Below are 24737 nucleotides of genomic sequence, written 5' to 3' on the forward strand. Positions count from 1 at the left end.
ATGCACCATTAGCAAGCTTGCTGATGATACTAAAATGGGAGGGGTGGTTTGCTTTTTTGAGAGACAGGAAGCCTTGTAGAGGGATCTAGACAGATTGGGGAATTGGGTTATCATTAACAGGATGAAATTTAGAAGCTGGAATGTTGGATTCTGCACCTAGGATGGAGTAATTCCCAGCAAAAGTCTAAATGGGGAGAGGAGTAGATGGAGATCAGCCCTGGAGATCAGCTCTCCAGGAGCCAGCAGTGAGTCCTGGCAGCCCAGAGGGAAAATCCCATCCTGGGGTGTGTCAAACATGGCACAGCCAGCTGGGAAAAATGAGGATTATCCTGCTGTGCTCAGTGTTGGAGCCCTGAGTGCAGGGCTGGGACCCATCAGGTGAGGATGTGAAGGTTCATGACTGTATCCAGAGGGAAACAAAGCTGGTGACGGGACTGGAAGTCATGTCCTGTGAGGAGCAGCTGAGGGTTCTGGGCTTGTCTGGTTTGGAGAAGAGGAGGCTGAGGGGTGACCTCATTGCTCTCTAACAGCTTCCTGAGGGGGGAGAGGGGAGAGGGAGCTCTTCTCCCAGGGATCCAGTGATAGGACACATGGGAATGGTTCAAAACCGTGCCTGGGAGGCTTAGACTGGACATTAGGAAGGACTCCATTACTGAGAACGTAGTCAAAAAGTGGAACAGATTTCCCAGAGAAGTGGTCAATGTTCCATACCCATCAATGTTTAATAGGCATTAGGGCAATGCCCTTAACAACATGCTTTAACTTTTGGTCAGCCCTAAATTGGTCAGGCAGTTGGATTAGATGGTCTTGTAAGTCCCCTCCAACTGAAATAGTCTATTTTGTTTAGTTCTATTCTTGTGATTTACAGACAGTGATTAAAAATCAGCTTTGCCCCCACACTGCTCGCTGTGCGGAGAGTCCCTTGGAGTCCGCTCAGGAACCTGTGATGACCTGTGTGTGTGCTTTCATCCCTGTGCTAATGAGAGTTAACAAAATTACAGAATCCATTTTAAAAGCTGCCATTTTCAATGCTGATGTCAGAGGTAACCTGCAGGTAGGAAATAGTTTCATTTGTTTTATTTAACAATTTAGTTGTTCACTTAGCCTAAGCCTTCTGGGGTTACAGGCAACCAGAACAGATTTCTTGAACCAGTTGCACCCAGTACATCACCAGAGAGCATTTAGAAGATTATATTTCCCATGTTGTTATTACAAATTAAGCCATTCAGGGCAGACAGTTCCAGAAAAATCTAAAATTTGACCAAATGAAAATCACCTACTTTCATTATTTGGAAGATCAATTTGTACAGGACTGAGGATTCTTTTTTCTTTTTCCCTAAAGGATAATATTTTTTCTACAAGCCAGTAGGAGTGGAAAGCTATAAACAACTGCTGATGGGTTGTGAATAGAATAGAATAATCATCATAATTAATAACTTAGTAATATTCACTACAATGTCATGACCTGGCAGAAACTTGCATCTATAATTAATTACAGTCCTCATTTTGGATAAGCTTCTTTTTTTTTTTTTAGAAAAAGGAATGACAGTACTTGTGCTTATCTGTTTAACTGCTGACATGAGTCTAATTTCATCCACAGTGAAATTTTGGGTTTGATTTGCAACAATGAAAACTCAGATGCATAAGCCCTGAAAATTACCTTAAAACTAACTAAAGCTTTTCTTGCTTTTACCGAGGTACAGAAATAGAATTTTTTCATAGAAAAATAAGTTAAGAAAATGTTCACTTACTTACCCTTATTGTCTGGAAATTGCTGTCCATTTTTTACCATTTCAATAATGTAGTAGCTGTTAGAGCTAAAAGATAGGCTTGGAGGACATTTGTTTTAAAATTTACTCCATGGAGAGTCTCTGGATTAATATGCTTTTATATGGGATAGGGCAAAACAAAAACAATGTTGAAAACTAGGTTATATAAATAGACCATGCACCTAGTTATGTACTATAAATCATGCACATGAGTATTTTTAACTGGGGGAAGGAGACAGAAGAACAATGAAGAAATATAGCTGTTCCTAAAGCCTAAGGTGATGATACTGTCTTGTTCTGGAGACACCAGAAATGCACGTAGCCATTGAGCTTATTTCTCAAAGAGAACTGATAAATGAGGGAAGGCATCCCAGAGGGTTTCCTAGGTTCCCCAAGTTCAACAAAACCAAAAGTACTCTTCAGTACAATGCTTTTTCCTCACGTCTTTCCTCAAATAAAATGAATTATTCACACAGATTGTTTATTTCAGTTTGGATGCTTTGGAATTTCTGTTGTAGTAAACAGGGCTCTGAGGACTTCTCTGTAAATGCTTTTCCTGTTTATTCACGTTGTTTTTATCAACACAAACACTTATCTCAACCCCAATATCTTATCTCCCCCCCAAAAAAACCCCACAAACCCAAACATTATTAAGTTGGAGATGCTGAGATATGTTTAAGTTGCTGCCTTTCTGCATCTTTCCATCTACAGAACAAATGGAATAGGAAAGTTTACATCCCTGAAGGATCGATAGTAAGATTTTTTTTTACATTCATTATATACTTAGAAAATAGATTCTCTGGCTGTTTAAGTTAATTTTATAACATATTAGTAGTAGGATTTAGGAATAATCATGCACAATTAAAAAGAAAAGTGCATATAAAAAATCAACCTTAGGATATTTTTTATGGTAACTCCATTCTTTATACAAGTATGGCATTTTTTTTTTTTCAAACAGATGTAATTCTGTCTTCTTTCCCTCACAGCCCAAAGCATGAGCTCTGTCAGGATCCAGGAAATATGTAGAGCAATGCCTAACACTCAGACACCCAGTCTGGAAGATTTCTTCTGAGAACAGTCAGGACACATTCTCAGAAGGACAAATGCTGCCAAAATACACTTGTAACTTTTTTCTGTATAAAAACTGAGCTGCAGAAGTATCTGTCCTTATATTAGCCCAGTAGCTGCAATATTTACACAGAAACTCTTGAGGACTAAGTTGTATGCTTTGGGAAGATTTTCCTCTCTTGGAATGCTGCTCTAGTCAGCAATCCAGTCTTTCACATCCATTCTCCTCTTGCCATATGAATCTTTCCTCCTTTTCAACACAGGCAAGCACTTTGAATGTACCCACAGGCTCCTATGTTTTGCATTCAGTAGACATTGTACTTAAACAAGAAATAATCTTGAGGGCAAGCTGAGACTCCAGGACTCCACACTCTTAATTCAAGGCATCAGGCACTGGTGTCAAAGGATTTCTGAGTGTTAAACCCAGCAGGTTATTTTGCACAAGGGTATCACAATGATTTTAGCACAATTTTTTTTCCATTTTTCAGATTAGACATCATACCTCAAAACTGGTTTTGACTCTGGACTCTGAGAAGGTTGTCTAGGATCTCCTTAACAGAACTCTGTGTGGTGCCTAAATTGCAGAGGACACAAAAAATGGATTTCTCCCACACTCAGAGTTTTCCTCTGGAAACTGCTGCTGCGGTACCAGCAGCTCCCTAGTGAATCTGATTGTCTCCTCAAGGGAACTAGTTCTTCTCAGAGCATTGCAGAGAAAGCATATGGTAGGCTCTGGCTTCCATTTCTTGAGACTAGGCATCTAAAAAAATAACCATTGCAAAAAATCACTGCAGTCCTTTATCCATCTGTCTTTAGTGTGCTGGTGTGAGACAAGTTCACGCCAAGTTGTTCATACTGAAGGAGCTCTACTTAACTGAAGTACTGCCGTAGAAAATAGCTGAGCAGGTCAGCTCTTCTTGGAGGAAGTCTTTGCTCACCGAAGCAGATGATAGTCCTTCACAGACTTACACAATCTTGAAAAAAGCAGGAAGATGCAGAAGGTTCATTTCAGCTAAAGTTTTGGTGGCTCTTTGTTCCCATTGTAAATGTGCTCATTAGAGTTCATCATAAGAGGTCTTCACATATGTTTGAAGTTAAACACCTGCACAACCTTTTGCACAATGAAGTCATAGCTATTACCAGTTATGCTGGTACTTATTTTTATCTGCTCTTATCCTAGTTTGTTCTTAAGAGGTTACCAAAGAACTGTAATGTCATTAAATACCATCCAGACATGAAAAGCTTGGTGAAGAACTTAAATTCCTACAGGAAAGAAAAATTGTTAAACCACAGAGGAGCAAGTATTTATATTTTTTAAACATTTTTTAAATCACTATTCTTACAGAGTAGACTTAATCTGTGAAAACAAATCAGATTATGATAGATTTCTTTGGGGTTAACATCAAGGAAACGTCGTGTTGCTATTGGATACACCTCAGCCATTTAGAGGAGAAAAAATATTGTCTGAAGTCAATATATTTGTGTCCTTAACCGAGATGAGAAATCCCAAACATTCCAATCATTTTTGTCTGTAAAAAGAGATGGTGTTTTTCAAGGGCTTTCCATAAGCTACGAAGAAATTCTCCACGGATGGGAAAGGGTTCAATTCAGTTGTATAAGCACAAGCATCCAGTGCTACTAAATGCTAAGGTGTAGATAGATAGATAGAGAGATAGAGAGAGAGAGAGAGATCTAGATATATATGTGTGTGTGTGTGTATATATATATATATATAGACACACCTTAGGGAATATGTATAAATTATATGTATATATTCTATATATACATACAGCTGGGGGTCAGGTGTGCTATTCCAGATTTGCCATGTCACATCAGACACGTGTTTCCTCCCTGCCTCCCTGCCAAGTGAATATTGTGCCACCTTTCTGCTGAAAGAGAGCTCAGTCCTTGGTGTGGACTCAGTGCTGAATCACAGGTGGTGGCCTAACTGCCCACCTTTACTGATGGTCAGTAATTTAAACAAAGAAGCCAGAACTACACTCATGGTTTTCAGCAATTCTAATTCGCCCTCTATTGTCCCTCCTTCACCTCTATAAGATGTGTTAAGATCTTAGCTAGAGGTAATTATTTTTCATACACGAAATTTAAGCTATACATTCTTATTTCTTAGACACAGTTCATGCAAAAACCAGTTTAGGAATGAGTGTTTTGATTTAAACATCCATTAGTAGGCTCAGATTGATAGCATAAAGAATTCATTGAGAATTTCTAAAAAAAAGTCACACAGTTCTGATGACCCCGTTATAAAAATGTAGGAGATTGCTGTTTCACTAAGTAAATAGCAAGCCTCATTTTCCAAGAAATTCTCCTCTCTTCAGATTCAAGGCACTAAAAATGTTCTCCAGTGGTAGAGCAACACCTGCCTGCAGGGGGGCATTGCAAGAAACTGACTTCTACAGTGTAGAAGACTACATCTACATCCTGCAGATAACAGAGGGGTATAAACAAAAGCCATGTCACCCCACTGAATATTGAAATAGTGTCATAAAACTGAGGATTCCAACTACTACTACCAAAAAAAAAAAAAAAAAAACCAAAAAAAAAAAAAACCAAACCCCACCAAAACCCAAAAAAGCCACTGATCTTAACAGATGATTTATTGCATGTTGCTCTCAGACCCTATTATGAAGGAAATAATGAAACCCAAACAAAATGGTCCTAAAATATGTTAATAAAAAACATGTCTTCTTTGAAGAAAGAAATCAAAACACAGGCTCTAGACCCATCAGATAACCCAGACCAAATAGAGCACAAACGAGGTTACAGACCCTTGTTGCACTCTAACACTCCCTTGCTTGCACCACGGTGCCTTTAACTGTAAGATACAGTTTTACCACACACTACCAACTCTTCACCCCCTTTTCCCCAGGGTGTTAATAAGGTTTAATTAGCAAAATAAGCATTTTCGGAGTGGTTTTTTTTTTTTGTTTTTTTGCAAAGAAGTTATTTTTCAATACCTGTCAAGATCCATATAACAGAGAACTTTCTTCTTGAACCTTTGTAAGAGAATGGATTTTAAGACCCGATTAAATCAGTCAATACAACTGTTACTGTAGAGTTGTTCTCAGTTCAGGGTTTTCAGGTATTGGTAAACAAAGACAAAAGATTAAGTTTTTACAGGGGCCCTATCTTGTCTCAGCTTACTTCACTGTTGCATCTGCACAATGTTTGATATTATAACTCATTTCTTCATAACAAAATTTAAAAGAAGAATAAAATTTTCTAAGAATTTCCTCCGCCCAGGAAGTGTTAGATGACATGTGGCACAGGAAACATCTAGGGCTAGATTGTGAGCTTTCTTTTTGGGGACTTAAAAAATTTTAAAACATACAAAATATTTTTTAATATGAGATAATATGATTTTTCACATTTTTAATGCACATTTATTTTTATTTGTTTCAAAATTTCGTATATTGTAGCCAATGCCCTTTTTGGTGGGTTGGTTCTAAGACTCTGGAGGATCAGAAATGGATTCAGAATTCCAGGGCTGCTTTTTCCTAAATTTGGATAAAGAAACACTTTATAAATAGCAATAGCTGTGTGTGAGGCCTTAGGGTTTTGTGGATTTTAAGGGTGGACATTGATGGCTTTTGTTAAACCAGGTTAGAAATTATTCCAGTAAAGACTCCTGCTGTGTCAGCAGATCTGGAAAAAAGTAATCAGTACAAAGTGATGTATGGGTTTCTTTTCTTTAATAAAAAACCTATACCAAACCAAACCAAGCCCCAAAAGGAAACAGAAGTTGAGAGCTCAATGTAAATAAGTAAAAGCTAGCTGCTGCTGCCATGAATGAGTGGTTTAGGTTGCTTAAAGAATCACCAGCAAGGGATCAGAAAAAGCAGGTTTGATATAAATTTGCAAAAGCACAACCAAGTTTGATGGCAAGGTTCACTCTACTACTTACTATATAAATAAAGCACACACACACACACACACACAAATGTTTGAGGAGTAACATACAAAGACTTTTGCTGAGACCAGGGACACAAAAAGGTAAGGAGGGAAATGAGTAAGGGGTAACAGAGACCCTTCTATTTATTCCCAAGGTTCAGAGTGGACCCCCTTGCCAAACTTAGCCTCAGACTGGATCAGCAGTTTAGGTCTAAAGGATTTAGCATCACTTTATCATAATAATACCACAGAAAATATTTTCCATATAGAGTGAGGGGTACTGCAGTGGGGGGTAAATTTAGCCTTTTATCTTTTGTTTAATATAAGAAAGGGTAACTGGACACTTTATAGAGACTAAGGTTTGAAAAATGTCACATCATTATTCACATTCTTTAGGTTGGATGAATATTACCAAGCATAGGATCACCCTGCACAACCTGAACAAGTGGGATAAACTGTCTATACATTGTCTTACAGTTTCAGGGCAGAAGCTCAGGTCCTGCAGCAAGCTCTCTCCTGGCACACTTGCAGCCCACCATGCTTTACATCAACTGAGGTGTCTGAACCTATGAGAAAAGGCCATTACTGGGGGCATGGTATCCAATTTTTGGCAAGGCAGTTCAGCAGATATTAGTGTTCCCTGGACTCTTTCCTTGGGCAAACTGTTGGATTAGATGACCTTGTGGAGTCTGTCCTCCTTTTCTTTGGTTTGTATCATGCAGCTCACTGTAAGATTGTGCTGTCTGTGCTATCAAGAAAAAAAATTCATGTTGATATTTTTTCCTGCATGTAGAGGATAACAGTATCTGGCAAAGAAATCTTTAATAAAGCTGCACTTGACCACTAACCTGTTGTGTTAAGGAAATTTGAATATTCTTCCATATTGTAAAACCAGCAAGACTTAAACACTGCTATAGATAAATACCATAAATCTTGAAATGAAAGCATATGTTTCTTTCACACATTCCCACTTTTCTGCTTTAATTTGTCCCAGCCTACCTGAAGTGTTTTTACTGAAATTAGATCTGTTACTAGTATAAATTTATAGCTGTTCTATTTCTGTGATATAAAAACAAAGAAATAGAAATGTATCTGGTTAGACGTAGCATTGGATATTTTTAGTATTGTTTCCTAATCTTGCTGTGGAAATCTAATGTAATATAGAACATAAGAGATCACATTATTATACTTATAGCTATAATATAAGCAATCAGGAATTACAAAAAACCCAACAAACAGTAATGGATATTAAAAATCTAATTATTTGTGTCATTTAGAGCATAGTATTTGTTTTGTAATACAACCATGAATATGGCACATTTGTGTAACACATTCTGTTTATTGAAAAACAAATGAAGATGAGATAATTTTAACTGCATATTGTATCATGGGAACAGGAGATCTGTGGCAAAAAAGAAGTAACAGAAAGGAATGAAAAGAACAGTAGGTGAGAAACATACAGCAAGGGACCCATTTCTTCTTTAGGATGGGTATGCTAATTTTTGGGACTTGCTGGAGCAGCAAAGTAGAGATTTTAGGATGAAGGCATCAATTACTAAATACTAATGCTATAAAGATATCATTAACTTCTCAAGGTAATTTCAAACACCCATTCATACCCTACTTTTCAAGTGCTGCACTTTTACTTGAACTCTGTAAGAGGTAAAACTCTTTGAAAGTCAATAAAACTTAACAGTTTCCTTAAGAAAACAAAAGTGGTTTCCTTGGGAAATATTATGTTCTAATCCTCCACTAATTTGAAAAAAGATAATAAACTATCTAGAGGCCCCTAAATAAGACCCAGAATTGAGATATTAGACTACTGATGTACTATTTTTAAGGAAGTGTATGCTTGGATGCATTTTAAGCCTTACTAAGCACTTCTTACCTGAGCTTAGGTTTGCGGCTGTTCCCTGACAAAATAAGGCAGTGCATGAATAAAATTCAAACTATTGATTTTTAGTAACTTATTTTTGACAAAAACATACTTCTCAATTTAAGTCACATAACTGCATGAAGTCAGAATCCCAAATTATTAAGGAAAATGACTGGGTGAGAGAGGGACACTGCATCTAATGAAAACATTCTAGCAGGAAAGCAGACGTATTTTTGCCTTAACATTTCACTTTATACATTGATCTATAATGAAATAGTCCTGCTTCTTACTTTCCCTCATTTTGCTGAAACTTAATACATAGATGGAAGTGCAGCAGTACTTGTGAATGTATGGTCAGGACTATTTTCTTTCCATTTGAGTTCTAAATTAAAAATCTGAAATCAGGCCATTATCACCCATTGAATTCTCAGGCATAGCTTACAGAAACAGGTGTTTGGGGGTTTTGTTGCTTGTTTGTTTGTTTGTTTTGTTTTGTTTTGTTTTCCTAGTGACTTTTCTTTCTCTTCTCACAGCCACATTTCCTTTAACATCCCCCAAAGCAGCAGCTCTCCCAACTCTTCTTGCAGTGTCTTGCAGTGTCAGCTCTTCTTGGGGTGTCCTGTGCAGGGCCAGGAGTTGGACTCAATGATCCTTTTGGGTCCCTTCCAGCTCTGAATATTCTGTGATTCTATGATTCTGTCTGCCTTGCTATCTGAGGTATTTTTTTTATTATTGATAATTATCAATATATACACAGCTGAAATATTTTTTAAAACAATTGTTTTGCATATATCATCATATATCATCATATATATCATATATCATCATATGGCTTTGTGATATTAAAGAATTAAGCAATGAGATACACATGCAACAGTCACATCAACATTGTGGAGGTGGTATTCATGGGTGGGTTGAAAGCACCAGACTTCAGAAAACAGACCTACTTTGTGTTATAAGTGCAAATGAAATTATTTGGAGCTGGACATAAAGACACAACAGCCTTCTCAGCAACTGCTGTTGTACTGAGCAAACCTCTGAAGGCAAAGGTTGATGATTCTCCTTCTTTTCCTTAACTCTCTGCATCACAGCAGATACCAAGAACAGGATGCAGAGAACATTTTGCACTGCTTGATCCTTCCATTGTGGCCTGGCAGAGTGGGAACATGTATAAAATCCATGTTTCACAGACTGATTTGCCTGTGTGCTTTGAGCAGGAGCTGAGTCTTCCTGTCTTACATGGTGAGTTCCTCTTTCACCTGTTGCCTTGTAGAAGGTACAGAAGGAGCATGGTTCCATTCCCAAACAGAAAATAAGTTAAAATGTTTTATGCCTTTTTTTGTTTGTTCCTCCCCCCCTCCCATCAGTTCCTTTTGGGCTCTCGTACAGCTGCTGCTTTGCTTCATAATCTCACTTCAGGTATGCAGACTCTTGAAGGTCACTTAACAGCAGCATGACTTTTGCATAAACATAGTCTGTGAAGTTTTCATGAACTGTGTTCTGGCTTACCCTCCAGCATTTTAAATAAGATTTTTTATTCCAAGAGAAAAATGGATATTTTACTGCTATCCCTTCTCCCTCTTAAGAGAAGCTTAAGAAATGCTTTCTATAAGACTGCTTTATTATTACTGTTTAGAGTTAAAGTTTAAAAGCAAATGCAATAAACCACCATCACCAAATGGCCTCTATTATATAATAACTTTAATTTACTCTGACTCTCTGAGGATCTGAGCAGTCTGAATAATGTTATTTTCTGATATATTATCAGAAGAAAAGAAACTGTGGTTTTCATGCAGAATAATGAAAGAAATGGGCCATGGGTAAATCAGAAATGAAATATCGCAGAAAACAGTGGTATATAGGAGATATTAATGCAGCAGATTTATTTCAGAGTTGGAGTAGCTAATATTCTTCACCTTGGTTCCACCAGGTGACAAGGAAAACAGCACTGATATTTTCAAAGATCAAGTATCCAGTAAACTCATACAAGCAGACAGAAAAACACAGATTGTAATTTTGAATGGAGTTCCGTTTCTTTTTCAAGAAAACATTACCATACAAAGATAAATGTTGTGAGACACATCATGGTCTTACCAAGACAACTGATAACTTATGGCTGATGAAGCCTTGGTAGTTAGGAAAGACAGTCTGTGAAAGACAAGTTTTTAATGGATTGAATATAAGAGGAAAAAATTAGCAACAAACAATTTCACTCTGTAAAAAGCTGTCTTAAGAACAAAAGAGAACATTCATTAGCACACAACACAATGTGCTAAAAGATGTGAAAGCAGGAAGAGGACAGGTGCAACAGAGATAAGGGTATACGGATTTGGCATCACCCACGTTCAGAGCAATAAAAGAGGCATGTGGGAGGACCAGATGCATCAAGGTTTGTAATACACATTGATTGTCCCAGCACTAGAGAAGGCAGTCACAAAGTACTCAAAGCAAACCACTTTTGTAAGCATACTAGGCAGGAATATAGGAAATTAAAGAGCATACAATTTTGCAAAAGCTCCTAGCAGAGGAATTTAGCAATAGTACAACATTCCTTTATAGCTACAATATAAGGTCAAGAAAGGAGTACTAAAAAGTTATTTATATTCAAATATGACACAAGAGAAAAAGAATAACCAGAAAAAGTTTTTTGCCATGATAATATCTTTTGCATCATTGGAACTATAGGAAGTGTGTATTAGCAAGTACATAATAGAAATTACAAAATCTAGATTTTTAACAAATACTTGTACAAAGCAAATAACAGGCTATAAAATCATTGTGCCTTATTCAAAACAAGATTAGAAAAGACTCTTTTAATATGACAAAATGCTTCAGAGCAGAGAATACAAAGTTCATCAAGATGCCTACAGGCACATCATATGACCGAGGCACATGTGTGTGCAGCTCCAGGACTGTGCACACTGCTACAACTGCCATTAGCAAAATGCCTACAGGAAACAAAAAAACCCTTCAGATCATGGCATACATGAATATAGTGACAAAGGTGGTGAGTTCACTGCAATGTATTGCCTCAATTACTGCACTAGAAATGGGAGACACTGTTCTGATACAGTGTGCTAGCCTTTAAGACCTAGAAAGAAAATAAAGTGGAATAAAGTGGATAAAATTTACCTGCTACAGATGATGTAATAATTTTGTTTTACAGGTCTCGTACATTCTATGTACTATGTTCTACCTTAACTTGCCTGATTACCTTGATTAGGTCCAAAAAGAGCCTAAACTTTGAACTATGAGGCAAAGGGTATAAAAGAGAAAGCTGGGAATTTTTAGAGAAAAGCTTTTGAAAACAATTTCTTATGGACGTCTTGTATGACAGTATACTCTTATCTATTTTTTTTTTTTCATATTTTAAAACACATGCATGTTAAAAAAAAAAGAAAAATAAAAGCCAGAGGAATATTGGAGAAAAGAGCACAATGTTACTTTCGTCATGCCTAATAGAACTTGGCAAGTAACACACATATTAGGGAAGCCAGAACCTACTTAGCAACATGCTAGTCAGAACTGTGGTGAGTCACATCAATCACTAGATGTGGTATTTGTGACAAACTATTTCCCAAACAGACCCTGCTTCTACAGGTCTTCAGCTATGTGCATTTTAATGAGTTGAAGTCTCAAATAAATAACGATTCTGTAACAGTCTGTTGTGGTTTGCGATTTAAGTCAGGAGCCCAGGAGTTAATCAGAGGAAAGAACTACATTAGAGGCATGTAAAGTCTACCACAGAATTGTAAACAACCCCAGCAGGATGACAGCCTGTGAGTGTGATGCCTTCTGTATCTGGAGTGAGGGTGCTGTGTCAACAGACTCGCGTTGATCGGGCGCCTTGTTGTAGATCCCAACCACAAGGTTGATTTTGCCTAAATTACCATCCACTCAGCTGGGTTCTTCTCCTGTGACAAGTGTTCCATCTATTCACTGATCACACCAAGCTGCCACTGACTGTGGTGCACTTGTATCCCACAAACCCAACCCTTCCCTGGGCAAAGCCCCGTGGGCAGCAGGTCTAGGGAGGGAATTCTGCCCCTCTGCTCTGCTCTCGTGAGAGCCCACCTGCAGTGCTTCATCCAGCTTTGGGGTCCACAGCACAGGAAAGACATGGATCTATTGGAGCAGGTCCAGAGGAGGCCACAAAGATGGTCAGAGGTCTGAAACACCTTGCCTTTGATGACAGGCTCAGTGAGTTGGGGCAGTTCAGCCTGCAGGAGAGAAGGCTCTGGGGAGACCTTATAGCAGCATTTTGGTACTTAAAGAAAAGAACAAACATTTTAGCAGAACATGTTGTGATAAGACAATAATGGTTTTTAAGTAAAAGAGAGTAGACTCAGACTAGATTTAAAGAAGAAATTCTTTACAATGAGGGTGGTGAAACGCTAGACCAGGTTGCCCAGAGATGTGGTAGATGCCCCACCCTTGAAAACATTAAAGGTCAGTTTTGATGGGGCTCTGAGCTACCTGACCTAGTTGAAGATGTCCCTGCTCATTGCAGTGACAGAGTTAAACTGGATGACTTTTAAGGCCCCTTTCAACTCAAACCATTTGATGGGTCCATGGAAATGACAAATATTTAGCTGTAATTACAGTATTAGGAACAAAGACTTAATGGTGAAATTACTGCTTGTTACGTTGATCCAACAAATAAATAAAATGTAAGTTCATTAATTTGTACAGAACCCATATTCCAGTGAGAGGACATAGTTCAGTTTCTGCCTCTTTACAGATGGTCCCCTCACATCCTGTTGGCACAAGAAAGTGAATCTCACTCCTGAGAGTGAAGATACCAACACAGCCTAATGGTTCTAACACATGAGTATTAATTTTGGCACCTACAATTTTAGCTTATAGATATGCAGGCACACTGTCAGGTCAGATAACTGGTGCCTTAAAAGGAGCAATGGATATTAGTCTGACATGGTTCCTGACTGATGTCCACCTAACAAACCAACTTCCTGAGGCTACCACATGCATTAAACAGCAAAGCAGACGTGTACTGTTAGAGAGCAAACACATTTAAGTCATGAGTTTTAGAAGTTTAAAGTCATGGCTTTTCAATATTCATGAATCCCACAGCTAATACTTACTGGGCAGTTCCTTGAGCAAGCTGCTTTTCAAGCTTTGTATAGATTTTGGCAGTAAGAAAGCAATCAATCCTTAAGAAGATGGTGTTTCCTGCCTTTCCTGGACAGTAAAAATGATGCTCAGCAGACTTTTCCCAGCTAACCACATCCTGGGCTGCTTTCTAGGGCCCAATGCTCGTCATTTCCCATCCTTTCTGCTCTCCTCTTGTTTTATTGCACTGTAGTGAATTTCATTGGAGAAAACAATATCCTGCACTTGTTATGTGCAGGTTTGAGTTTGAACAATAGGGTACAATGTGGATAATTTTATAATTCCTATATTATTACAGACCTGGAGAGAACCAAGTCTTCAGACTTCCAGTAAGTCTTTCTCTGTTGAAAGCCAGAGGGAATTGGTATAATTTGGGAAGAAATACTGTGGTTTCTTGAAACACCAAATGTTTATTTAATCAGTTACCAGGGAGAATATGATTCTTTCCAAGAAAGGTACATTGTGTTTTACACAATTTGTAATAACAGAGCTACCTTTCTGTCTGAGGTCCTTGATGCTTTAGTGGGACTTTAAGTACATTTAGGCTTTAGCGGCAAACATAGGGATTATTTTGCTCCAGGTCATTCAATAAAGATTACACTCCTACACATTGTTCTGTGTCAGAGTTGTATGTGCCTGCCTGTTTCACAACAGATGGCTGCATTTCAGTACTTTTATATAGAAGATGTATATGGAAGGTTGAAAAAAACATTTGTTTTTAATTCAACTTCTTCCAGCTGCTTGTATGCTTTAGTTGTATCCATCAAGCTTGATGTCATGCAAGAGAATTTTTTAAATAGAACTTTGCAAATTTGTTTCTGCTCATTCTGGATCAAGATTTATTTGGAATGGTTGTACAGAGAGTGTACATCGAGTATGTTTCATGTTGTAGCATACCAGGCATTGTTTCATGGGATATTGCAATCTGTGAAATACAACAAGGAGTAAGATACCTTAAAATATGGTCTTTTGGTTTTCAGGGTGAAAGAGCACTTGCAGTTCTGAGAAGGGAGCCTTAACCTCTGCTTCCAGGCTTTGAGTGAGCATTTCTCATGCTGGTTTACCTTTTCAGAGCTTTTTTCCTCCCTGTATTGCAAGGATATCAGTAAGATACGTTGCAGGTTTGTTTTTTTTTTTTCCTAATACAAAAGTAAATGTATGGCTGTTCAATTTACAGATAGAAGAGTGTTTTCAGTGGCCTTTTAAGTCTAGATCATCAAAGTTTCTTACTGGATTTTCCAGTAAATGTTGATTTAAAATGCTACTTTATGTGTTCGGCTTCAGTGATTTAGTAATTTTCCTCTACTTTGCCCTTGTGCTCTGTGACAGAGAAGAGCTGGTCTGGCTTCCTCCGGGCTTTTGTCACCCAAGATTCATTGATGAGACACCTAAGGACGAATAAGGAACCGATGTAAAGTCTCAAAGCTAAATATCGGAGTGAATCATGATCTAATATAACAAATGCATCCCCTGAAAAAATAGGAAAATAGGCTAGAGCAAGGTCTTCTAAACTTTGCTTCTCTTTCCTGTTTTAGAACAGGGTGAACCCCAAATCCACTTACAGCCGCACATCAGGGCAACTCATCAGAAATATGGTTTTCTGACTGGTATTTATGAAGTGGCTTGTATTACTAGAGGTGCAAGTACAGAACGCGGGATAGAGGATACCGCTGTTTGGGGCAGTGGAAAAAAAAAAAATCCCCTTTGCACTCCTTTCAACACAGTACTTGTCTTTCTCCGCAAGGTCTGACAGGGACGAAGAGGACGCCGTCCTGGATCTCCAACCCCTCTCACAGATCCTACACCCCGGGGAAGGCCCCGAAGGGAATCGTGTGTCGGAAGGGTCGCTGGGGGGGGGGGGGGGGGGGGGGGGGTCTACGATCCTCGCTGGCCCGAACTCAGCGCGGCTCCCACTCCGCTGCCGGCACAGAGCCGCTCTGGGAGCGCTCCCTCAGACCGGCCCCGCACCGACCGCGGGGAGGCGGGGCCAGCAGCACCCACCAATGAGAAGCTGCGATCCGCACTGACTGACAGGCCACGCCATCCAATAGGAGCCTTCACTTTGGCAAGGGCGCGGCGCTAGGGGAGCTCTGCTGTCCCCGCCCATTGGCAGGGGTCGGGGTGGGGCATGGCTCCTGGGCGGGGCTAAGCGCCGGCGGGGCGGGCTCTAAGGCCCGTATATGAGCCTGGCGCGGCGCAGCTCCCCCGCTCAGTCGGCGCAGCGTCGCCGCGGGGCTTGTGCGTGCTGCGGGTCTGTGCGCCGCGCCCGCCGCCACCGCCTTACGGTTCCCCTTTTATTGTGTGCGGGGCCGCCGTCCTGCCTGGGTCAGCGGCTCCCGGGACGCCTCTCTTCCCCCTTTCCTCCTTGTGCGCCTCCGCAGAGTGATTTCTCAGCGCCCCTTCCCCGCTGAGAGGGGGTGTCTCCCCGGCCCGCGCCCCTTTTCTCCCCGCTCCTGGCCGGGGGCTTGCGGCGCTTCCTTCTGGATGCGTCCCCGCAGCCCCGGGCGGGAGGCGGCCAGGGGGAAGCGCTGCCTCCGAGGATTTACCGCCGCCTGGGACTCGGACCCGCTCCTTCCCCGCGGGTGCGCCCGGCACCCCGGCTCCGTTGCCGCTCCGGGCCGCTGCCATGGACGAGAAGTACCTGCCCGAGCTGATGGCGGAGAAGGACTCGCTGGACCCGTCCTTCACCCACGCCTTGCGGCTGGTCAACCAAGGTGAGGGGCGGCGGGGCACGGCGGGGCGGAGCGGGGTCGCCTCATCCCGCGGTGGGGTCCGGCCGGAGTGAGCGGCGGCCACCGAGGGTGCTCAGCCGGAGGTTCACCCCTCCCACTGCACCGCTTGGAGGGGTTTGTTGTTCTCAGGCTGTCGGTGTTTGTCGGCGCCCGGCGCCTTCCCCTTTCTCTGCCGGGCAGCATCGCCCCGGGCAGCCGCGCACGCTGGATGCCTTCTCTCATTGCTCCTCTTCCATCGGTGTTTTCTCTGCCATCGCTCTCTGCTCGAGTTACAGATTATTCCGAGTTGAATGGCCGTGTAGGACCGCTGGGTCTGCTGTCCTCTGCTCGGGCTGCGCGTCATTTAAAACCCCAGAAGGTCTTGTGTTGTACCCCGTTTCTGAACAATGAACAACCGATTGTTTACATGTGCGTGAGCCTTCTTAAGAATGAGCCGACTACCGATGTTCTTCCTGAGAAACTTTGGGCTCTGCAGCTAAAATATTAAGGAGCCAACAGTACATTTTAGTAAACCTTTAAAAAAGCCACAAAGCATATTTTGTTTTGCAATTATATAACTCCAGCTAATAAATTACTCTCACCCCTTCTGCATCTGTCATGTCAGATGTGCTTTAAAGTGCTGGCTTTTTGTTTCAGTGATGCAATACTGGCTAAAAAAGTCATTCTGTGTGAATTAAAGTATGAATTACTGTACATTTGGAGATACAGTATAATTGGCAGGTGACTTTCAAGTACAGCTCTGGAGAGCTAAATGCTTGATCCAGTCCTTAGGATGCTGAAGTGAAATAAGTTATGAAGCGATCCTCTTAATATAACACAGTGACAGCTAAAATTATTTTCTGCTTCAATTGCAGTGATTACAAAGCTGTGCTTGATGTACTTTACATCCTATAACAGGAACAGGTTTAAATTGATGTGGCTTCTTCTAATGTGTTGTAGATTTTGATGTGTAATAGATGCAAATGCCCGTTGCAGAATCGGGAGAATTACTGTTGTCTGAAATACTCTGGAGTTAGGGGTTGCTGTCACAGCTTCAGCTGTGGAATGCATATGCCAAGTGCGTTGTAGCTGCATGTCCATGGGTGGTTGAGGTTTTGCATATTTTTCCTAACTTTGAATCCATAAAAATGCCACTGTTGATAATGGGAAAAGGAGAATTATGTTAAAGACCAATTATTTGTTCTGTTTGCTGTAAATAAAAAAACTTACAGAAATTCAACTTGATGGCTGCATATAATGAAGTTCCTCTCTAGGTAGTGAAGAATCTTCTTGCATGTGTAAATTATTCCAGGGAGTTAGAGAAGTATGTGATTTACTATTTTGTAAACAGTGTTAAAGGAAGTATACCTGACTTTTTGACTTTTATGAAAATAGTGCTTTTTTGAATTTGATACTTTTTGAGGTTCTCATTGGAGTGAGAAATTGGAGGACTGAAACTTTTGCCTTTCATCATGGTATCTGCATGCGTACATTCAGCTCAAAAAAACCATTGTCAGTGAAAAAATGTAAAAGTATGTGAATCCAATCTCTGTAGTCTAGTAGGTATCTTGATTTTTTTTTGTTTACTTTGAAAGTGAAGTGTTTCACATGTTAGAGATGGGAAAAAGAAAGATTGAGGGTGACTTACCAACTGGTTAACTCTAGTTGAGAATGGAAATTTGTATAATACCTATGTAAAATAGATACTTTAGTTGTAGAATCACCAAAAAGCCAAATAAAATGAAGTAACTGTGTAATACAGGTAGGAAATGTGACTTCAGGAGGGGGTGTTTTACAAACCTATCCTGCCATGACACTAACTTTATCAGGGGCTGTTGGTTTTTTTCCTCAATTGTAATAATTCTATGCACTTAAGTGAATGGAAATTATTACTGGAAATATATATGGAAATGTTCTGGCTTGGATTTTGTGTGCCAGGTCCACTGAGTATTTTCTATGTTAGTTCATCTGGAGGCAAATGAAATGGCTTGTCTAATTTTTTTAACTGGATTTGTTTGTCTTTTAATTTTAGAATGAAACAGGTTTCCAAGTTTGGCTTCTTTTTGGTGTCTCTGAGAATGTCTTAGCAGAGGTTTTAAGTGCTTTAAATAACCATCTTAATTATGTAATAGCATTTTGGTGTCTTAGTAGTATTAAATTTGCTATCTGTATTTACTTGAACTGAAATACTGTACATCAGCCAGATTTCTTCAGAAACTCAAGATTAATTTGTAAGAGTTGTATGGATGAAGCAGAATCTTTCTGAGATCCTGAAGTAATTCAGGTGTGTTTATTGCTCAGACAGAAGAGCCAAATTGCTAACAAATTCCCAGGCATGTTGAAATTCGGTTTCTAGGGAAAATCCTGGGTCTAGACTTCTGAAATTTGGTAATTATAGTTTTCAAATGGAAGTGGACAAATTTGCGTATTATGCTTATAATTACACATTTACACAAATTACATAATTTTAAATTTAAAAAGTGGAGCTTGACCTGCTTCAAGTTCCTGGGTAACATTTCATTTAAAAAAGAACAGTGTGGAAGTAACTAAGGTGCTGTAGGAATACTTTATTGAGCAGTATTATTAACCTGTCTTTCTAAATTAAGATATGACAGAAATTTCTCTGCCTTGAAACCTTGTTTTGAAAGCACTAAAATCAAATATCAATATCCTTCAATGTTCCTGCATAGTACCTGTAAGTGCTGATTTTTCTTGTTGAGAACTCTGCTCAAGGATTTGATGCTTTGTCTCCTTGGGACACAAATACAATACCCATTGCTTAAATATTGTTTTAAAGAGTCATTGAAACATTTAGCTGCTGCTTAAATTTTAGAACAGTGGGAGTCTTTTCCAGGAGACTAGACTTTATCCGCTTGATCTAATTAAGAAGATTTATTTGTATACCTGAAGATTAAGCCATCCTAAAAAGGGGATTTTTTTGCCTGTAAACCATTAAACACGTTATAGATTGGAAGCAGACTTATTTGCATGTGTAGTAAGATGACCATGCTAATAAGATTAATTTGTAGCTGGTACCAGACAGTGGGAACTGGAACATTTTGTCCAGTTATTAGCTTATAGTAAGTTCTGTAAATGAAGAACCTTGAGAAAGATGAGGTTCTGTGAAGAAGCAAGAGCTTAATACATTTGTATTTGTGTTTTTCCTATTTTCAACTCTCATGTGCTCATCTTTATACAAAATCTGAAAAATATTTCTGTCTGTGGAAGTGATGCTAGTCATGAAATCAAGCCTTATTTCGAAGGCTGACTTTGCAGTAGTGGTTGTATGTAAATGTTGGTAAATGTGCAAGTGTAGTGTTGATTGTCACAACTTGGTTCATGAGTGATGCTCTAAAAATACTGAAAGATCTGTGAGAAAGTTACCTTTTTTCACATATATTTATAGTAGTGATTCAAGACGAGTGGTTAGTGAATGTTGAATGAAGTATGTGAAACTGCAGATGGAAGAAGCTAACTGTAAATAAAACATGTTGATACCAGACTCATTTTGTAACAGGGGAGACATGGAAGTGTGCTTGGCAGTTGCTTGGTTTGTGTAAAATAAAATGTGTAGGTAATGAAAGTTAGGGCTGCTGAAATCCTTATGTCAGAAGGTGATGAGTCCTGCTGCCGTTGCTGAAAGACAACTCTCTTGTGCAGACTGGAGCTCTGGAATTCTTCCTTACAAGCTCATTTTAGTGGCTTTGAGATTTGGGGTAATGTCAGAAGTTGGCAAGGCTTCCTTTAAAATGTCAATGAGATGATGTACAGGAATACCAAGCCTTCCTATCAGTAGATGGCTGTATGTGCTAACTGTGTGTTGAATGGTCTCCCTGAGCCACATGTCTAGTAGTGATCAGCAGGAGCTTGCTGTTTGTTGTGTCAAATTTTGCTTAGGAGTTCAATAATCAGAGCAGTATCTCCCTAAATTTCAGGAGAATGGAGCGTGAGGAAGTGTACTCACTTTCTGCTTTGTAGAGGATATTAGTGGTCTAATTTTTTTTTTCAGCAGGTAAGGGATGGCTTTGTAAAAATGGTTGAAGTAGGAGTTCAGTAATAAATTAGGGTTCCATATATATTACTGACTTTTCATGCTTTAAGCTCAGCTTGGTTGGTAGGTACTGTGCAGCCACTTGTTTCCTGTCCCCCGGTAGAATGTGGGGGGAATTGAATAAAGGTACTACCTGTGGGTTTAATGACTGAAATAATGTAAAATATAATATTTGTATTGAAAAGGAAAAAGACAAATAAAACCCAAGAGAAATAAGTGGTGCAAAATACAGTTGTTCTTCATCTGCTGACTGATGCCAGGCTGTCCCTGAGCTGCGATCAGTAGCTCTGAGTCAACTCCCCCCAGTTTATATACTGGGCATGCATCCTGTGGTGTAGAATATTCCTTTGTCCAGTTCAGGTCACCTCTCCTGGCCGTGCTCCCTCTGGGCTTCTTGTGCACCTGCTCCCCGGCAGAGCATGAGACACTGCAAAGTCCTTGATTTAGAGTAAGCACTACTTAGCAACAGCCGAAACATCAGTCTGTTATCAACTCTCATACTGAATCTGAAGCACAGCACTGTACCAGGCACTAAGAAGAAAATTAACTCTATTCCGGAGAAAACCAAAACAACTTCCAATAAATCCATCTAGGTATGCCAGGGGTTTTGTGCTTTTCTTTAATATATCAAAAATAAAGTTGATTATTTGTAGTGACATACATATGCTGTAATGTAAGCAAGCATTTTGCTGCTGAAGCATCCACTTTCCTGTGTGGACAAGTTTCATGGCATGGCACAGACACATGGTGCTGTTTGTTCCCAGTTTCTGATGGTGTTAAGTGTACTCCATCAGTGCAACCTCAGACTCTCCTTTTTCCGATTGTAGTCTCAATCACAGGAACAATAATTGTTTCAAGTGTCCTACTCTTTGAGGATTTCAAAGCACTTCATGAAGGTCATAGGTGTTTTGAAAATGAGATATAACTGTAGAAAGCTGACAGCGTTTTAAAATTACTTGGAGCATACTATTAAATATAGTAAATTTTGTGCTCCTCATATTTTTTCAGACAGCAGGTCACTTTTAGTTGTTGTTCTTAGAGGTTAACCAGAAATAAATTATTCTGGTTTTAGTCTGATTACTAGAAGACAGCAGCGTAAGAAAAACATGTTGGTGGAATTGGATATTTTCCAGGCCAAGTGTGATGAGAAATTTAAGTGGCAGTACTGGGAATGGATATGATACAATGGTTGCACCATCAAACCAGGGAAGGCTGACTTAGGTTCTATTTCTGTCTTATTAAAGCAGCATGAAAAGTAGTAAGTCTTGGAGGGGAGAAGGGATATAGCAGAGTCTGTCCCTTATCTCAGCTATCTGTATTTGGTAAAACTTCAGAAGTTCACATTTTTGTCATAGTTGCTCTTTGCTTTTACTGCAGTGAAACCATTTTGGGACAGTCATAGGGCTAACTAAAAATTAGATTTCAGTCTTGCTCTCTTAAAAGGCTGGGGAAGTGATTTATCAGATATTCCAGTCATGTTAACAGGGCTTCTGTGAAATGCAGCTCAATATAATCATACTTTCTTCAGCCCTGGGCTCATCTGCTCTGAAGCCTGACTGAGCCTAGAGCCACTCACCGCGATCACAGTTGGTCTAAAGCTGACTCGTAATTCACTTGCGCACTCACTTTGGCAGTCAATGAGAGAGATCGAACTTAAAGGTTTCAAATGCAGGCTGACATGGTTTGTCACTTTCAATCCTTTTTGACACCAGCCATGCAAATTAAAACTGTAACCTTCTGAGTACTTATTTACTGGAGGAATCAGAAAGGAGGTCACAGCACTGTTCTTCTGGCCTGTGGCTTGTTTGACTTTACTTGCATGTACTTAAAATTTATGTACATGACCTTTCTGCCCTCTGACTTTATTCCCCTCTCTGTCTTCAAATATAATTAAGAAACAAAAGAATTTAGGATGTGCTTTTGTTTGAAAGAATTGGATATCAAAGTTCGGAGTTGAAAAGCCTCTGTAAAGTATTCAGTGTGGCGCTGCATGAGTTTTTAATTACTATTTAGCAGGGTTCAGTGAAAAGCATGTTTAAATAGATTACCTGGTAACTGACACACCTAATATTTTATGGTGAATTAACTGACTGTTCTTAGCTGAACTCTGCAGGAATCTTGCAAGCTTAATGTTTACATTATTAATACTCTTTTTCAAATAGAAGATGATGAAGAACAGGGCTTTTATACTGGGCATGTGGAATATCTTCACAAAGTGGGATTGTCTGCCCCTGAATCCTGGGAAGGCAAGTCTCACCTGTGCCATGGGAGCTACTGGGTAGGGGTGGTGATAGTTCTGGGAATTATTTTAGAGCCATATATTTCTAGCCAAGTGTGATTTTGTTTTTTTTTTTTTTTCCCCCAAGTATAACACTAGCTAGAAAATGAGTATCTTCATGGCCTTAAGCTAAGGCCATAAGGGCATATGGACTCGGGAATTTAATTTTCTTGTGACATTCTAGATACAGAAGTCTGTATGTCTTAATCTTTGAGGAAATCATGGAAAGAAATACAATGCTTTGGAAGCTTGAGATGGTCTGTAGGCTTCTTGCTAGTCTGATTGGTTTGTGAAAGTGATCTTTAGCTTGTGATTTGAGAGCCTGACTGCCTTCAGGGATGAATAAAGGTGCTAAGAGGCCCTTGAAACTGGGATGGTGGAATGTGTGGCCAAGAAGTAAAAATGAAAAAATGCACAGTGCTTTAGCAATGGATGATTAACTCTTAAACCAAGTATAAGGACTGGTAGATTTGAGTGTCTTGACATCTTTGATTCAAAATGAGGTGCATTTATGGACATTTGATCTCTGCTAAATTGTAGAGCTCTTTGAAGTGTCAATGACTTGGGCTGTACAGTACCTGTAGGTTGGCTGTTTATGACAAGGAACAAATTAAAGAGCAGTAACTGGAGAGGTAGCACTGTTTGACTGACTGATGCATTTTTGTGCCTCAACAGCTGAGCAGTGCATGTTTTATTCTTTGTGTGCTTATCCTATCTTAAAATTTTCCTTTGCTTGAACTCACCTTTGTCATGTTTATCACTTATTGTTCTTCTATGTTGTGTTGTTGTTTTTCAGCATTTTACCTTATTGTCAAGGTAAACTTATTAAGAAACTAGGCAGTTAAATGGATTTCCTTTCTATTCTCCATCTCCAGTTGCTATTTGCTGGCTGCCTTTCATTTCTTATTTTGATGTGTTTATCAGACTTTTGGCTTCAGGTAGCAGCTCAACTTCAACAAAGTTGCAAGGCAGCAAAAAAATGTCAGCTTAATTCTTGTAGATGGTAAATCTTTCACTTTTTTGGCTTGTATAGGTGTTCTTTTATAGATCTTTATTTTCTAGGAAGAATTTGTTGACAAAGTGGTTGGAAACCTAAAAGATTAGAAATCATTTCAGTAAACCCATTGTACTTGATCCAACAGAAAATTTGATGTAACAACTGCTGCTGTGCTGTTCTTGGTATAATACAGTGGCAGTAAAAACCTGAAGTTGCAAATCCTTTGAGGATTTACTGATATTCTTTGACTTTAATAATCCATCAGGATTGTTCAATAGGAATAGTCTTAGGAAGATGCCTTTATGTGGACAAGACAGACAATATAGGAAAATGTCTTGAGTATTGGGTGCGGTTTCAGACACCACAATATAAATCACAATATAAGAAAGATATAAAACTCTTAGAGTTTTGGTGTCCAAAGGAGGACTATGAAGATGAAGGGTCTGGAGGAGAAGCGTTATGAGATGCAGGTGAAGTCACTTGGTGTGTTCAGCCTGGAGAAGAAGAGACTGAGGAGAGCTCATTGCAGTCTGCAACATCCTTGTGAGGGGAAGAGGAGGGGCAGGCGCTGATCTCTTCTCTCTGGTGACCAGTGACAGGAGCCAAGGGAATGGCCTAAAGCTGTGTCAGGGGAGGTTTAGATTGGATATTGGCAAATCCAATCCCAGAGGGTGTTTGAGCACTGGAACAGGCTCCCCAGGGAAGTGGTCACAGCACCAAGCTTGACACAGCTCAAGGAGCATTTGGACGATGCTTTCAGCCACATGGTGGGATTCTTGAGCTCATCTTGTGCAGGGCCAGGAGCTGGACTTCAGTCCTTGTGGATCCCTTCCAACTCAGGATATTCTGTGATTCTATAAATTGAAATTGCTTCTCCTCTAACTGCTGCTGCATTTGTTGAATGCTTGGAGAGTGAATATATCTGTAGCCTTTTACTGCCTCAGA

At 39.7% G+C, this 24737-nt stretch overlaps 1 protein-coding gene across 3 annotated transcripts in view; it reads left to right on the plus strand.

The window, feature by feature from the left end:
• Positions 1-15953: 15953 nt before the first annotated feature.
• The window catches only part of KHDRBS3 (KH RNA binding domain containing, signal transduction associated 3), a 91924-nt gene continuing 83140 nt past the window's right edge, over positions 15954-24737 (plus strand). For 2 of the 3 annotated variants that reach the window (XM_042035915.1, XM_042035916.1), the window contains exon 1: positions 15954-16469. In XM_042035915.1, coding sequence (XP_041891849.1) covers positions 16382-16469 — 88 coding nt within the window. In that variant the 5' untranslated portion in view covers positions 15954-16381. The remainder of the gene's footprint in view (positions 16470-24737) is intronic. The other variant, XM_042035917.1, reaches the window with a different exon arrangement.

The sequence above is a fragment of the Corvus kubaryi genome, unplaced genomic scaffold (assembly GCF_017639235.1).
Source record: "Corvus kubaryi isolate FWS band 111438036 unplaced genomic scaffold, C.kubaryi_AGA036_p1.0 37385, whole genome shotgun sequence".
In the NCBI taxonomy this organism is placed as follows: Eukaryota; Metazoa; Chordata; class Aves; order Passeriformes; family Corvidae; genus Corvus; species Corvus kubaryi.